Below are 17,042 nucleotides of genomic sequence, written 5' to 3' on the forward strand. Positions count from 1 at the left end.
ACCCAGTTGCACAGGGCAGGGTCGAGACCCAGGGTCTCGAGCTTGATGATGAGCTTGGAGGGTACTATGGTGTTCAATGCTGTAGTCGATGAGCTGTAGTCGATGAACAGCATTCTCACATAGGTATTCCTCTTGTCCAGATGGGTTAGAGCAGTGTGCAGTGTGGTTGCGATTGCGTCGTCTGTGTACCTATTGGGGCGGTAATCAAATTGGAGTGGGTCTAGGGTGTCAGGTAGGGTGGAGGTGATATGGACCTTGACTAGTCTCTCAAAGCACTTCATGATGACGGAAGTGAGTGCTACGGAGCGGTAGTCGTTTAGCTCAGTTACCTTAGCTTTCTTGGGAACAGGAACAATGGTGGCCCTCTTGAAGCATGTGGGAACAGCAGACTGGGATAAGTAGTGATTGAATATGTCCATAAACACACCAGCAAGCTGGTCTGCGCATGCTCTGAGGACGCGGCTGGGGATGCCGTCTGGGCCTGCATTCTTGCGAGGGTTCACACGTTTAAATGTTTTACTCACGTCGGCTGCAGTGAAGGAGAGCCTGCAGGTTTTGAATTGTGACTCTACTTTGTCTCTATACTGACACTTAGCTTGTTTGATTGCCTTTCAGAGGGAATAGCTACACTGTTTGTATTCGGTCATGTTTCCGGTCACCTTGCCCTGGTTAAAAGCAGTGGTTCGCGCTTTCAGTTTCGCGCGAATGCTCCCATCAATCCATGGTTTCTGTTTTGGGAATGTTTTAATCATTGTTGTGGGTATAGCATCGCCGATGCACTTTCTAATGAACTCGTTCACTGAATCAGCGTATTCGTCAATGTTGTTGTTGGACGCAATGCGGAACATATCCCAATCCACGTGATCGAAGCAGTCTTGAAGCGTGGAATCAGATTGGTCGGACCAGCATTGAACAGACCTGAGCGCGGGAGCTTCTTGTTTTTTCTTGTTTCTGTCTGTAGGCTGGAGTCGTAGTCAGCTTTTCCGAAAGGAGGGCGGGGGAGGGCCTTATATGCGTTGCGGAAGTTAGAAAAAAAACACGTAAAAAAAAAATACTGCATAGTTTCCTAGGAACGCGAAGCGAGGCGGCCATCTCTGTCGGCGCCGGAAGTAATGTGGTGGTTGTGGGGGGGCGATAACGCTGTCATAGATAATGATATTCTAAGTGGTGTGCAGATATCCATCATATCAAAGGGAGGAGGCTGCAATCAGTGCCATGGCATCTCTCCTGTCTGTCCTCCTATCCTCATCTCTCTCTGTCTAGACAGCTGGGCTGTACTCATTGTCATATTTCATTGGGATAAAAATAAGACGCTGGCCGAATATCCTCCTCATCGGAGTTGTTTCCTGTAGACAAACCCAGTGACTTGAATTAAATTAGTCAACATGTTATTAAATCAAACTCAAACGAATGCACTAATGACTAATTTGTGAGAGTGGCTCCCATGCCAGATGTCTTCAACATCACCATCCCCCCGCTTGCTGCTTTTAGCAGGGATGCAGAGGCATTTGGGGCCTTGATGAGGAAATATTTTAAACGGCAAAATTGTCAACGGCCTTATGTGGAAAGAATACAAAAGCCAAAGCATCAAGCCCCAGAATTAGATGTTTTATCTCAGTCAGCACTTAGCTGCACTTAATTTTGCAGAAAGAGAGAAAACATCCTTAAATACTTTTCTGACTTAGCGGTAACAAGAATAAGATTAGCAGGCGGCGGTGGATAGTTTTCAACAATTCCACAGTGTTTTGAACTTGGTGTCAGGAGCTTTTGGAGCACCACCATCTGTGTTTGTTTAGTGCATGGAGGCAGGGAGTCCATCTTCCTATTAATATTGGCATCTGGGATTGTTAAGATGGATGGCTTTTCTGCCCAACTGGCTGTGTGCAGGATAGAGGGGGGGGGGGAATTATCCGATATGCCACAGAAAGAAATCCCAAGGTGCTTTGATAAGAGTGGGCCACGTGGTTGCCAGGCAGGCACGCCGCGAGGGAGGGAGAGCACTTCCATTCATTTTCCACCCAATAAATCTGCACACACAAAATATGCAAATAACGCAAATCAGCCAATCAGTCCTCCACTTGGTGACCCGTACCTTGACCAAGGACTGCTGTTTCACTGATAAGAAAGAAGAAAAGGTTTAATGGGGTATTATTGAGTGCACAATGAGGCTTGCCAGCAAGAGTGACAGGTCCTCAAGACTGTCTGTGAATGTGCCTTGTGTTATATTAATACCCACAGCAGGGCCCCTTAGAAGACTTCTACATTAAAATGTGTAATCCGGCACGAACCCATCGATGCTTCTCGGTAGGAAGCTGAATGAAAGCATTCTGTGGCTTCCTCAAAAGCCCTCCAGGCCAAGGCTTGTATAGACAGCTGATGAAAGAGTGCCCCATGTGGTTCTTTCTCTCTGTCGCCCCCATTTCTTTATCTACACAACTCCCTTGTCTACCATTACAGTGTGGATGAGGGTCTGGCATTTTACTGTGTCGCCCATGTTGTCCTTTTATACTGAATTCCAGCCCAATGTTGAACTAAAATCAGAAAAGGGGGGTGGGTGGCAATATGAAAGTGGCATCAGTGAAACAACAGGAATGAGAGATTTTTCTTGGACTTGGTGGAGACACATGATGCCAGGCATTCATCATCATTAGCAGCCTGGACGGTGAACACCAGATGCCGCAGCATAGCATTACATTGGCTGTCTCACCCACAGACGTATGCAGCTATTCTCTCTCTCTCTCTCCCTCACCTGGACCACACTCTTCTCTCCCTCCATCTGTCTGGGATGACTCTGCAGCTGTGACTGTGACTGCCTGTGTGTCCCAGATAGCTTCCTGACACGATCAGGTGTCTCCCTATTGATCAAGTGGATGTCTTGTCTGGGCATGTCTGTCTTTCTGGACTGGGTCCTTTTCACTGTAATGTCTCGGACAATTTAACATTCTTTAAATCTAAAATAAACAAAACACAAATGATCCTTCCACATTTACGATTTGTTTAGAAGACAAGGATGATGTACATGTGAATATATGACACTGTATAGTTTTGTATTAATTATTGTGTAATGCAATGTGCATTAGAAGTAATCTTGACCACAACACAGACACATAACATATGTGTTCGATATGACATTAGTTCTGTTGAAGACATTCCTTAGCTATTAACCGTAAAAAAGTAAGGGAAATTGAAGGTCACCTAGATGGTAAAAGCCTTGGTTTCAAACAGAGTAGAGCTCGTCCATAGCTCTCACCATTGAGAGCACTGATGAGGTTAGGTGTTAGAGTAACGTGGCTGCCAACAAACCCCCTGCCCTTAAGATACCTTTGTAGATTGTCTGGCGGGCCCTCATCATTCATGGCTCTGTTGTTTAGCCAGATAGTCATGCAGCCAGGCTTATTGTATGTCCCTATCAATTAAAACAAAGAGGCCAGCCATCCATCATCCCTTTAATGTGCTGTACTCTACAATGCAGTGTGTGTGTGTGTGTGTGTGTGTGTGTGGCTAAGCTGCGTGTTGTGACATGCCAGCAGCCCCAAATGACTTTAGAAGCAAATGACAGTGAGTGTATGGTGTACAGTGTACAGCCCCTCCCCTGTAAATCTCTAATTAACACTTGGCAATTAAAGTTTTTAGTAAAAGACTGTCAAATCACCAGGAATTCAGCTAAAGAGAGATATGTGAATGTATGAAATGATTTGAGAGAGAGAGTGATACATGACTTCTCCTCCTTCTTTAGCCTCAGAATAAATAATAAGCTTAAATAAGCTTAAATTTCTCAATTTAGTGGGAATGGGAATATTATTGGGGTAATTGAGTTAAGGCTGAGAGAAGATATAGGCTAGGAAGATATATAGCTAGGAATCACCTCCCCCCACTGAAATGCACTAGTTAAAGCCCCTGCTCTCTTTCTCTGTCTCATTTGCCAGTACTATCTGGAGATTTGCATTGCATTATTCTGAACAAGTCAGGAGAGCTTTATTCTCCATTCAGTGCAGAAGTTCAACAAGTATTTTAAGGGCACATCCAACTGGGCACAAACGTCACTTCAACGTCTATTCCACGTTGGTTCAATGTAATTTCATTGAAATGACGTGAAAACAACATTGATTCAACCAGTTTAGTGTGTGTGGAGTGGGATGGAACTTCTACAGGTAGAAAGATTTGACAGTAGAGTTTTCTTTGTACAGTACTAGTAGTCTTGGACAGGTATCAGCATCTCACCTATGTAGCTGCCCTATTCAAATAGAACAATATATATAGAATAAGCGACCTTCTTAGCTCTATCAGCTTGACACTTCACGTTGACGAGCTCCATGACGATTGTAATGTTAGTGACATAAGATGCTCGGACGGGAAGTGTGAACGGATAATTCATTCAATGTTTTGCTGTTTGACCGACATCCTGTGGGCTTGAACAATGTATGTTTTATATCATCCATTTTTAATGTCTACATTTAAATACATTACAAACGCATCCACTGTATCAGAGAGCTCACACTTTTACAAATGAAATCATCTCAATCTCAAGTGTGAGACTGGATTGGGTAGTTTATGATTTATTAATTTGACACACATGGGGATTTTGACAGCTCTGTAATGTTATGGATTGTCATTTAGTTCCAGCTGGAGAATCAACATCACAATATATTGCCTTGTATCAGCTACCATAACCATTATCGTGTTTGGAAAGAGAGTGGGCTCTTTAAAAACCAATATCTCCTCCTTGTGTTTGGAGTGGAGCACAGCTGTGGAGAGGAGAGAGGGAGAGAGGAGGTGAAGAAGAAGAAGAAGAAGAAGAAGAAGAAGAAGCGAGTGGTTTGGTAGATTAAGTGAGAAGGACGCAGCCGGGTGAATGACTCGGCTCAGATGATGTAAATACCGGACTAAACACTTTGAACAAGAGCCCAGAGCTGCAGCTGTAATGTCTCCACCATGCACTCACCCTGGAGCCTGGCAGCCTGATGCTTCCCTCCTACCCAGCAGCAACAAGTCTTCTTGGGGACATTTTTGACTCTCCCCTTTCCGGCTGGCCCCTCTGACGGTGGTGATCTGATGTGATGGCCCAGAGTCCACACTGTCCCATAGAGGCCCGTCACACAGCCTGTCTCAGTACTAGTCCCTGGTCCCTGTCTGTTGTTTCCACACAGCCACTCCGATAGAAACAACGGAGCGTCAGATCAACAAGCACTGGGCTTTAGGAGGCAACCAGAGACATCTAGCCTGGGTCAGGAGGAATGGTGGAGAGCGCCTGCCTGTGTGTGACTGTGGCAGTGTGTGGCTGCCTTCTCTTCTCCCCTCTTCCCACCATTTGCCAACAAAGACGAGAGAGATCCCTCTCTCAGCCTTAAGCTTTTAAACGGCGCTGAGTGGCTTTTAATAAGGAGAACAGCAGTTAACATTGCACACCGCGGCCCTCAATGGGATTAAGTGGCTTTAAATTGTTGAAGCCATTAAAATCCACACCAGCGTAGAGTAGGCGTCCTGTAGCTGCTTATGAGTCTATTTATCATTAGGATTAACAAAGCTCGCCCGTGCTGCCCACACTCAGTCTGCAGGGACGCATACACACACCTGCCCATCCCTCCATCCACTTTGTATTAATGTGCTTACCTAAGGGGTTGATTAGAGTGATTCAATAAATCCTCCCCCATAGGCCAAGCCATGCTCACATGACCATCCTGACCATCCTCTACAGACCACCCATGTCACCGTCTGTAAAAAGCACATCGAAGATGATGTTCGTTATGTTGCTGTACGTTGAGGCTAGGGTCCTGCATGTGTGATGGAGAACACTGTGGCCTCGGACTAGAACGTATGCTCAGATTCAGACTCAACGTGGTCTGGCTCAGCCCACGTGTTGCATGTAGGAAACTGCTTGGCCTTCACCTTGACTATAAAAAGTATCAACCAAAGGGTTAGGGAACAAAGTAAACAGGCAACACCCCTGGAGAAAAGGGGTTTTGTAATCCAGGGCCTTGTCTGCCAGCCAGCCTACACATGCCGTCGTGCTCTAATACAATTCCTCTCCTCATCCTGTTCTGCTCTCCATCCAGGGGCGCTGCTCTGTGGCTGACCCTGTGCCTCTCAGCGTGTATGTGTGACGGTTTGCGATAAACTGAAGACACATTTTTGTTTCTCACAAAATGGACAATAATGTATTGTATTCTGCTCTCTAGATCCTCCGTATGACCTATGTCCTAACACAGTCCTTTCCTCTACCTGTCCTGCTCTTCAGATCTTCCATATGACCTATGACCTGGCCAGTGCCATGGTGCGTATCGTCAACCTGATTGGTATGATGCTGCTGCTATGCCACTGGGACGGATGTCTGCAGTTCCTGGTTCCCATGCTGCAGGACTTCCCCCAGGACTGCTGGGTGTCCAAAAACAAAATGGTGGTAAGTAGTGCTTTGCTGTGCTCCAATACTAGTTGGCATCCAAACTGGCACCCTAATATCTAGGAAGTGCACTACTGGGCTCTGGTCAAAAGTACACTGTGTGGAATAGGGTGCCACTTCAGACGGAGCCCAAGTCTGTTTAAATCGGATTAGTCCCTCCCTGTTATCTCATCTCTCTGTAGCTGTAATTACTGTACGAAGCCTGGAGCATCATGGGAAATGGCTGCCTTGCATATCTGTCCATTTTCCCGCCTAAATCCAATGTTTTTTTTTTCCTTTCTCCTTTATTCGCCCACATTTATTCAATTTGCTGCTTTTTCTTCAGTTATTTGGAGCTCTCTCTCTCCACCAGCTCTGTATGGTTTGGTTTTCTGTATTCTGAAAGCGAGAGCTAGGCGGTGAGCTTGGCTTCGTATGAAATAATGACTTTCAGAGGACAGAAAGCCCTTATCCAATATTGGTCAAGTATTGACAATTTCCCAGCGAGCACTCCTGCTGTTCTTTAATTTCATGACATTGTTAGCTACGCTGCGGCTGCATTTCCACGTCTGAGAGAGAGAGAGAGAGAGAGAGAGAGAGAGAGAGAGAGAGAGAGAGAGGCCCTATGTCCCGTAATGACCGCCCTCTCCTCTGTAATTAAGTTTTCTTTGTGGTTATATAACCAGACCCTGCGACACCTGAGGTGTGACCCTGAATCAACCGCGGCACACGGACACACAGTATAACCTGCCATGTTCCAAACGAACAGGGCCTTTTGAGAGAGAGAGAGATGATTTATGATGAGGATTTGTTGTCGAGCTCACGGAAGGCAGGCAAACAGCTCCCAGCCCTCAAAGAGGATTAATCTGGGATCTGTGAATAAAAAACAATCACATCAAATTCTAATTAGGTAATTAAAGACAGACAGGCCAGTAGTCAGTCAGTGGAAACATTAGCCTAGCAAACACCTTTGGCATGGCAAGCTGTCTACTGTCAGGGAGGGATCACTTTGACCTAAACTCCTGCTCTGCGTTACACAACACCATTATGAAAAACTATGACATATGGATTGTGATTCTATCACTGAAAAACTGCACTCTCTCATTAAAATGTAAATGTGTTTTGTTTTGTTTCACCCAGTAAACACTGTGGCTAATTTCTTTGCATGACTTTTCATTTGAATGTGGAACAGTACAGTGAGAAATATAATTGAACTGTAGCTGTTGGTCTTCTTCTAGCCGAGAGTAAATTGGGCCTGATAAGAATTAGAGGCTAGTGGTGCTGTGGCTCTTGTCTTTCCTTACAGTAGCGGGCCCATTATCTTATTGGGTCATCCGTTCTATACCTTTTTAGGAGGCACTAATAACTTTCCTATCTCTCAGGTTTTACCCCTGTGGAAATGAGTTTGAAAGCAATTTGGACATGTCACCTCAGGAGAGAGCAGATATTGATTCCGCTTGGACCACCATGGGATCTAAAGGAAAAAAGGGCAATTTATCCACAAACGAGAAGCAAGAAATGAAAAATCACATTTTTCTAAATAGCTGACCTACTTTTTGCCTTGCAGGCCTCTTGTGTCTCGGGCTCCATCCATTCAGTCACCCTGATGGTTGTGTTTAGTTTCTGCTCCAAGCAGAAAAGGCCCAGCCAAGGCAGTTCTCCCCTGAGTACTTACATATAGGAGAGTGTATGTTGGTGTAGCCAAGTGTTGATGTTCCTTTTGAGGCATGATGAAGAGGACATCTGTGGCTGCCCTCTTACATGATAACGATGACGATTACTATGATGACCATGAGGATTAGGATGATTAGAATGATGATAACGACGTTGACTATGAGGATGATGATGATGATAACAACGTTGATGATGATGATGATGACTATGAGAGTGATGATGAGAATGAGGACGATGATGATGACTATGAGGATGAGGATGGATGATGAGGATGAATGACGTGGATGATGATGATGATAATGACGTTGATGGTGATAACGACATTGACAATGGTGATAATGACATTGATGATGATGATGAAAGTAAGAAGGACTCAGTCTTAGTGCTTGCTGACCTTTTCCCTCCAGACATCTGGCAGAGTGTGAACAGTACCCCCATATCACCATATCCCTCTCTTCCCTCTGTCACCTTTTCTCTTCCTCTCTCCCCCCATCCAGAACGACACATGGGGACAGCAGTACTCCTACGCCCTGTTCAAAGCCATGAGCCACATGCTGTGTATCGGGTACGGCATGTACCCACCTGTGGGCATGACGGACGTGTGGCTCACCATCCTCAGCATGATCGTGGGCGCCACCTGCTATGCCATGTTCGTGGGTCACGCCACCGCACTCATCCAGTCTCTGGACTCCTCCCGTCGGCAGTACCAGGAGAAGGTGAGTGACGTTGATCAGAATGGATGGGAATATCACTGGGTAACTGGATAAGCAGCAAGAGATCAACATGTAGGGAGAACAGTGTATCTGTACCCAGAGGAGAGTTAGGAATCTTTACAATGCAAATGAAGCCAACTGGAATTCATTTGGACACCCAAAGCGTTGAAAATATTAGACTTCTTTAGATGTGTATTAGCCAGTCAGTACAGTACAGTTAAGCTCAGTTTCAGCCCTAAATGAGGGCAGATTGATGCAGGTTTCCGCCTCCCTTCAACTCCTGTGAGCTGCAGTGCTCAGGGCTGCATGAGAGCGAGTCCCAGGCTCCCCTGTGTGGGGATGGGAAGGCCCTGGCAGTTGGCCATGGAAGCCCTACCCAGCTCCTAGCTACAGCTCCCTGCCCACCTCCAGTGTGCCCCAGCCTCTCCATGGGCCCAGTGTGGGCGATAATGAGCCTTGTTGCCAGGCGCCCACATTGTCCACCATCTGTGGAAAGGGACAGAGGAGGTGACCCCTGGAGTGGGTGGCAGGGGCTGTAGAGACCCCCACATACTGTACATCCATCATCAGAGAGCGAGGGAGAGCTTGTGAGAAATAGAGAGAGAGAGACTGAGAGAGAGGGGGGAGGGAATTGTTCAGATCAGAATCAGCAGAGCCAACCAGTGTCTCTGGATACCCACTGTATGTGTGTGTGAGCGAGAGTCTGCTTACTGTAATGTGTGCACTGAGACATTGTATATTTACGTGGGTGTTTGAAAAATCTAGAGACTGTCCTTCATACCTGGAGGAGGGATCAATGGGGGCAGGAGACTGGCGTCAAATGTGGGCTCCAGATAGATACAACCACCAAACTGCTGTGCTATGGATGTGGACCGACTGCATGACTATTGCTGTGCATGCAGAATTCCTGTTGAACTAGAAGGGAGCAGACAGCCGTCCCAGCGCAGTGCTCAGTCTAGTCTTTCTCTCCTGCTTCAGAGGCGCTTGCTGCCAATAATATTAGGCTTATTAACAGGTGGCCCAACTGGGACTCTTCACCACAGATCAGCATGTGGAGCAGGGGCCATTCTCAGCCACCATGCCACCCTGCTGCCGCCTTCCCTTTGTGCCACAGCCTCCTGCCCCATCCCACTTCTCTCAGAATCCTCTCCCCATTCTCCCCACTCTCTGTCTGCCTGGAGGAACATTAGCACTATAAATTGCAATAAATATTTAAGTATGGGTTTTCCCATTTATCTTTCTGTGTGCTCCAGTAATTAAGCACGGTCTGTCTGGATGCTGCCTTCCATAGCTCGCTGTCTCTCCCTGTCGCTCGCTGTTTCTCGCTGTTTCTCCCTGTCGCTCTCTGTCTCTACCTGTCTCTCCCTGTCTCTCCCTGTCTCTCTCTGTCTCTCTCTGTCGCTCCCTGTCGCTCCCTGTCTCTCCCTGTCGCTCCCTGTCGCTCCCTGTCTCTCCCTGTTTCTCCCTGTTTCTCCCTGTTTCTCCCTTTCTCCCTGTTTCTCTCCGTTTCTCCCTGTTTCTCCTTGTTTCTCTCTGTTTCTCCTTGTCTCAGTGGTGTATTCTGACACTAGATAAACACCAGACAGTTTCACTACAACCTTTCAGACACATGGCGTAGTCAGATACTGTAGCCAGTAGTTAGAGGCTGTAGCTAGACACCAGGCAGGTCCATTACATGGTGTAGTTAAAGACTGTAGCTAAAAACCAGACACTTCCACTACATGGTGTAGTTAGAGACTGTAGCTAAAAACCAGACAGTTCCACTACATGGTGTATTTAGAGACTGTAGCTAGACACCAGACAGTTCCACTACATGGTGTAGTTAGAGACTGTAGCTAGAAACCAGACAGTTCCACTACATGGTGTAGTTAGAGACTGTAGCTAGAAACCAGACAGTTCCACTACATGGTGTAGTTAGAGACTGTAGCTAGACACCAGACAGTTCCACTACATGGTGTAGTTAGAGGCTGTAGCTGGACACCAGACAGTTCCACTACATGGTGTAGTTAGAGACTGTAGCTAGACACCAGACAGTTCCACTACATGGTGTAGTTAGAGGCTGTAGCTGGACACCAGACAGTTCCACCATTAGCGCCCACTGTACTGCTGTGCTGAAGGTCAAGCAGTGTTCGATGTAGTGGCCAGGACATGTTGGCTGGTCTCTCTAGCTAGTATGCTAGAAAGACAGACAGACAATGTGATTGGCCTTTTAGGTCAGTGTGTGTTAGTGTTGTGTAACCAAAGGATCCAGGCCTGTAGAATCCACTCCAGTTGTTGCCCATCTGATCTGTGTCATGGAAGAGCACAGCTGTTTCTGTTCTGTCTCCAGGGCCTCCAGCCTAGAGAGAAACCAGCTGACACTGCACCAGCAGCCAATGGACAAACTCGCCCAGTCATCACACTGGCCCTGTCCTACCAGAGGCTTGGATTGGAGAACAGGGTGTGGTTCTACGTTGTCACATTAGCAGTGAGGGTAGGGCAGGTAGCTCTGCAGGGTGAGGCTCTCGCTTTGGGATCAGCCTGCAGATTTGAAGTGAGCAGGACAGAATGGTGCAGGGTAGAAGGGCCTCATTGCTACAGTACGCGTGTGGACTGTTAAACTGTTGGTCTGTGGGCCTATGTTCTGACAGAACTCTGCTTTATGTGTGGAACTGCTCTGTTCTGCTGTTGGCTTGGACCAACAGGCACGATCACCCCAAGGGGACAGTGTTCAGGCTTCCTTCCCATTTACACAGAGAGGAGAGGACACAGGAGACTGGGGGCCTCAGCTCAGTGAGTGAAACCAGGACAGAGGAGAGGAGTGGGAAGCAGAGAGAGCCAAACGACACAACACGCCACATTTATCTGCCCAGTTAGCTGTCTCCCTTCCTCCCTCTGGCTCTGACCAGATTCACAGGCTCCTACAGTCATTAGAGCATAGGGAGGAGCTACAGGTAGCTACAGAGAGGGAATGTATACAGACAGGGATGTATACAGACAGGGATGTGTACAGACAGGGATGTGTACAGACAGGGATGTATAGAGACAGGGATGTGTACAGACAGGGATGTATACAGACAGGGATGTAATACAGACAGGGATGTATACAGACAGGGATGTATACAGACAGGGATATAAGGACATTGGGCAAGATGAGAGGCCATCTGCTGGAGGGTATGGTGATGATCTTTAGGTGACATACTGGTAACAGTTTAACTTGGCCAAGAAACACAGTCTGAGTATATCCCCTCTGGCAGAGAGGGAAGAGAGGGGGGGGGGGGGGGTGAGAGGGAGAGAGAGTGATAGAGAGAGGCGAATCTGTGAAGAGTTCAGAAGTATGTTGCAGAAGGAAGATGGGAGGGACGTTTGCAATGCTCCTCAAAGACGGAAATAAAATGATCATCAGAAAGCCTGGGTATAATCTGCTGTGAATAGAGAGTTATTACAATGTGCCTCCATGTGATAAACGGCAGGCTGTCAGACGCTAGCAAGCAAGCTTAAATGAGCTCTTGAAAGGAAGCAGGAACTCTGGTAACTGGTACAAAGTGGAGAGCCTGAGTTATCATACTCTCAAATGCTGTGGCTTGAACTGTGACATGGGAGCCAGATAGGAGATATACTTTTGATTTATTTGAGAAGCAAGGTTTTTCCCCCCATATTATCCAACAACAATCTGACAATCAGTTCTTACGGAATCAGCGCAAAACAAAGTCAAAAGGGAAAATGCTTTCTGCTGATTTTATCATTCAAGTATTTCTTTTTTTCTCTTTATTTTGTAACGTCCCTGGAGGGGTGCGCGTCCCAGGTGGTGTCGCACTCAGTGCCTCCCCCTGTCCCTCTGTCCCCCCTCAATCCCACAAAGGGCATATGGGCATGAGATTGTTCCTCAGCTCACCCCTTCCCTCCCTCCAAACCCCCAGTATTACAGTGCTCCATGCATGTGTCTCTGCTAGCCTACAATATCTTAAGGTGTGAGTTGGAAAGGGTAGACATCTCTAGATTTCCCCATGGATTCCAGCATCACAGCTAAGGCAGGTTGAGACCCATATCACACAAAGGGAATTCCATCTCTCCAGATTGAGGGCACAGGCAGTGGCACATCTTTATGGGACTGTGCATATGCCTGTTTCCCTCCCCGACTGCATGTCTGTAACCTCATGTAACCCCATGTAACAGTGGAAGTGAGAGAAACCAGTGGGATTTTTTTTTCTCATTTTCCTACAAAGATATCAGAAAAACAAGACCTTTCTAAACCCTTGATATGTTTGGTGTTAGCATGTAGTTATTTCCATTATCATGATGGGTATTTAGTCAATTCCTCAAGCTAGTCCTATGGCATCAGGACAGTGAGAATCTTGACCCCCAAAGCCGTTTACTATTCCCAGGTCATCACGATCACACCATTCTCAGTATACAGCATAGTACGCACTCTCCCTCCCTCCCCAGTCACTTATTTTCTCTCAACTACAGTAAATGACAAAATGGTGGCCGGCAGTCACCATGGTAAATCCCTGACAGTACATCTATCTGCATTGCGGTTTGGCAGGCAGGCCAGAACCCAGGCAGGCCAGAACCCAGGCAGGCCAGAACCCAGGCAGGCCAAAGCCCAGTGTGTCTCTTCACTGGTTAATCCCTCACTAAACTGGGAAGAGGAGGAAAGGGGGGGGGGGGATTCTACTGATGTGAATCATGTCACGTCACATCTGGGGGGGGGGGTACTGTAGTGTTGTGATGGCAAGGCACACAACACCAGCATTCTGGGTTTCCACTGCTGCTAAGTGTCTGTGTTCGTTTGTTTGTATCCTATCTGTTCTTGGCGGTGTTGGGTAATGATTCTGAGAGTAGCCAGGGAACCCCAGAAGGGGCTTGTGTTGTTGGGAGCTAAGCAGCGTGTTGTGACATGCCAGCAGCCCCAAATGGCTTTAGAAGCAAATGACAGTGAGTGCATGGTGCACAGTGTCCAGCCCCAGCCCCTCCCATGTAAATCTGTAATTAACACTTGGCAATTATTCTCTCGGGTATGCAATCTGGTTTCCGCTCAGGTTATGGACGTGTCACTGCAACCTTAAAGGTCCTCGAGGATGTCACCATTGCCCTTGATTCTAAGCAATATTGTGCTGCAATTTTTATTGACTTGGCCAAAGCTTTTGATACGGTAGACCCTTCCATTCTTGTGGGCCGGCTAAGGAGTATTGGTGTCTCTAAGGGGTCTTTGGCCTTGTTTGCTAACTACCTCTCTCAAAGAGTGCAGTGTATAAAGTCAGAACATCTGCTGTCTCAGCCACTGCCTGCCACCAAGGGAGTACCCCAAGTCTCGATCCTAGGCCCCACACTCTTCTCAATTTACATCAACAACATAGCTCAGGCAGTAGAAACTCTCTCATCCATTTATATGCAGATGATACAGTATTATACTCAGCTGGCCACTCCCTAGAGTTTGTGTTAAATGCTCTACATCAAAGCTTTCTTAGTGTCCAACAAGCTGTCTCTACTTTTGGTATGGTTAGAAGAATGCCCCTCTCCCCACAGGTGTGATTACTACCTCTGATGGTATAGAGCTTGAGGTAGTCACCTCATACAAGTACTTGGGAGTATGGCTAGACGGTACACTGTCCTTCTCTCAGCACATATCAAAGCTGCAGGTTCAAATTAAATCTAGACTTGGTTTCAAATCAAATCAAACTTTATTTGTCACATGCGCTGAATACAACAAGTGTAGATTTTACTGTGAAATGCTTACTTACAAGCCCTTAACCAACAGTGCAGTTCAAGAAGAAGAAAATATTTACCAAGTAGACTAAAATAAAAAAGTAACACAATAAGAATAACAATAACGAGGCTATATACAGGGGGCACCGGTACCGAGTCAGTGTGCAGGGGATACATGCTGGTTGAGGTAATCTGTACATGTCGGTGGGGGCGAAGTGACTATGCATAGGTAACAAACACCCAGTGAGCAGCAGCAGTGATTGACCCAGTGGTCAATGTAAATTGTCTTGGGGCAATTTTATGAATTGTTCAGCAGTCTTATGGCTTGGGGGTAGAAGCTGTTGAGGAGCCTTTTGGTCCTACACTTGGCACTCCGGTACCGCTTGCCATGCGGTAGCAGAGAAAACAGTCTATAACTTGGGTGACTGGAGTCTCTGACAATTTTATGGGCTTTCCTCTGACACCGCCTATTATACAGGTCCTGGATGGCAGGAAGCTTGAAACTTGAAACTCTCGACCCTCCCAACTGCCTAGCCAGGGTGCAATGATCACGTTCCCGCACTGACTGACTGTGAGGAGGCTCATTGATTTAACTTTACGTTAGCCTACATGATACACCAGTAAAGTAATAAATTATATAGCTGTCGGCTATATTAGCCACGACTTACCGTTCTTTGTGCAGCTTCAAATGTCGAACAAAGTTGGAAGTTGTTGCGCCTCAGTCTGTAATTTACTTCCTGCATGTTTTGCAAGTTGCAATCCGTTTTTTGGTGATACAGCGTAGTCATTATATCCGAAAATAATAATTTTGGGTATCATCTTTCCAAATGCTCTCCATCCAACCTCACTGAGCTCGAGCTGTTTTGCAAGGAGGAATGGGAAAAAAATTCAGTCTCTCGATGTGCAAAACTGATAGAGACATACCCCAAGCGACTTACAGCTGTAATCGCAGCAAAAGGTGGCGCTACAAAGTATTAACTTAAGGGGGCTGAAAAATGTTGCACGCCCAATTTTTCAGTTTTTGATTTGTTAAAAAAGTTTGAAATATCCAATAAATGTCGTTCCACTTCATGATTGTGTCCCACTTGTTGTTGATTCTTCACAAAAAAAATACAGTTTTATATCTTTATGTTTGAAGCCTGAAATGTGGCAAAAGGTCGCAAAGTTCAAGGGGGCCGAATACTTTCGCAAGGCACTGTATATTCAGCTATTCACTGCACATTCCAACCCTGTTATTTGTATATCTAAGTCCTGTGCCCTCTGACCTTTTATAGGCTAATCATGTCATAGATAAACTCATAGTAAATGGGTATAACACATGTGCCCTAGCCCCATGAACCTTTTTCCTACCACAAACGTTTTGCCAGAAAGAATGTGAATGGGCAATAGGCAATAGACCATCCACACCCATACCTGTATGAGCCTTCTGAATCCTTACACCTCATTACTCATATAAACCAGGTAAATCCATGGGCATACTCATAAGACCAGTCAACCCCAGTGCGCAAGCATCAGCATTCATATAAACTAGGTCTACACATGTACTTCAGCACCACTATTCTTACAGACCAGGTATACACCTGCACATCTAACTCCAATATAGATTTTTTTTCAAACAGGTCTACTACTACATGTCAGCTCCAATTGTCATAAAAATAGGTGTACTTCTGCATTTCAGCCCCGATATTGATAAAAACCAAACCAGGTCGACAGCTGTACTTCAGTTCCAGTTTACATACCTACAAAGTGTGCACCTGTGATTGAACCTAATTAGTCAACTAAGCCAGATCTAAATGTGCCGAAGCCTGAAAACTGTAAACCAGGACTTCCCCTGCACCTCAGCTCCAGTACGTCTGTAAACCAGGCCTACACCTTTGACTGAGTCCCAATAACTAGATCTACACCTGAATTTCTCAGCCCAAATACCCACATGAACCAGGTTTACACCTGTGGCTATGTCCCAATAATCTGATAAACCAGGTCTACCATTGTGCAAGAGACACTTAACAAATGCATTGACATAACATATTTGTTAAGTTTTTTTTACTTGTTCAGTTTATGGGTCTGTACATAACCAATTCCCCCTATACTAACAAAATATGAAGTTGTACAGTCAAAATCATTGATTTAAAAATGTATGTAAAGGCTAATGGATAATGGTAAAATGATCTGTAAGATCATCTTGATCTAATTTATCCATAACCCAATTCAACTTCAATCTACTGAACATAGCAGATTATTTCTATGATTAAATATATACAGTCAAGGCACTGTCAAGGCACTGTATGTAAAGGCTAATGGATAATGGTAAAATGATCTGTAAGATCATCTTGATCTAATTTATCCATAACCCAATTCAACTTCAATCTACTGAACATAGCAGATTATTTCTATGATTAAATATATACCGTGCTTTTGGAAAGTATTCAGACCCTTTGATTTTTTTCCACATTTTGTTACTTTACAGCCTTATTCTTAAATTGATGAAATCATTTTTTTCACCTAATCAATCTCCACACAATACCCCATAATGATATGGTTTTTAGAAATGGTTTCAAATGTATTAAAATAAAAAAATACAAAAAATAAAT

The 17,042-nt window shown here is 45.6% G+C and overlaps 1 protein-coding gene across 1 annotated transcript in view; it reads left to right on the plus strand.

Moving 5' to 3' along the window:
* The window catches only part of LOC149983048 (potassium/sodium hyperpolarization-activated cyclic nucleotide-gated channel 4-like), a 95,931-nt gene that overhangs the window by 47,993 nt on the left and 30,896 nt on the right, over nucleotides 1–17,042 (plus strand). The window contains exons 3-4 of the mRNA XM_090238561.1: nucleotides 6,236–6,397; nucleotides 8,548–8,766. Of these exons, the coding sequence (XP_090094687.1) occupies nucleotides 6,236–6,397; nucleotides 8,548–8,766 (381 nt within the window). The remainder of the gene's footprint in view (nucleotides 1–6,235; nucleotides 6,398–8,547; nucleotides 8,767–17,042) is intronic.

The sequence above is a fragment of the Oncorhynchus mykiss genome, chromosome 6 (genome assembly GCF_057628025.1).
Source record: "Oncorhynchus mykiss isolate SJ-2025 chromosome 6, ASM5762802v1, whole genome shotgun sequence".
NCBI lineage: Eukaryota > Metazoa > Chordata > Actinopteri > Salmoniformes > Salmonidae > Oncorhynchus > Oncorhynchus mykiss.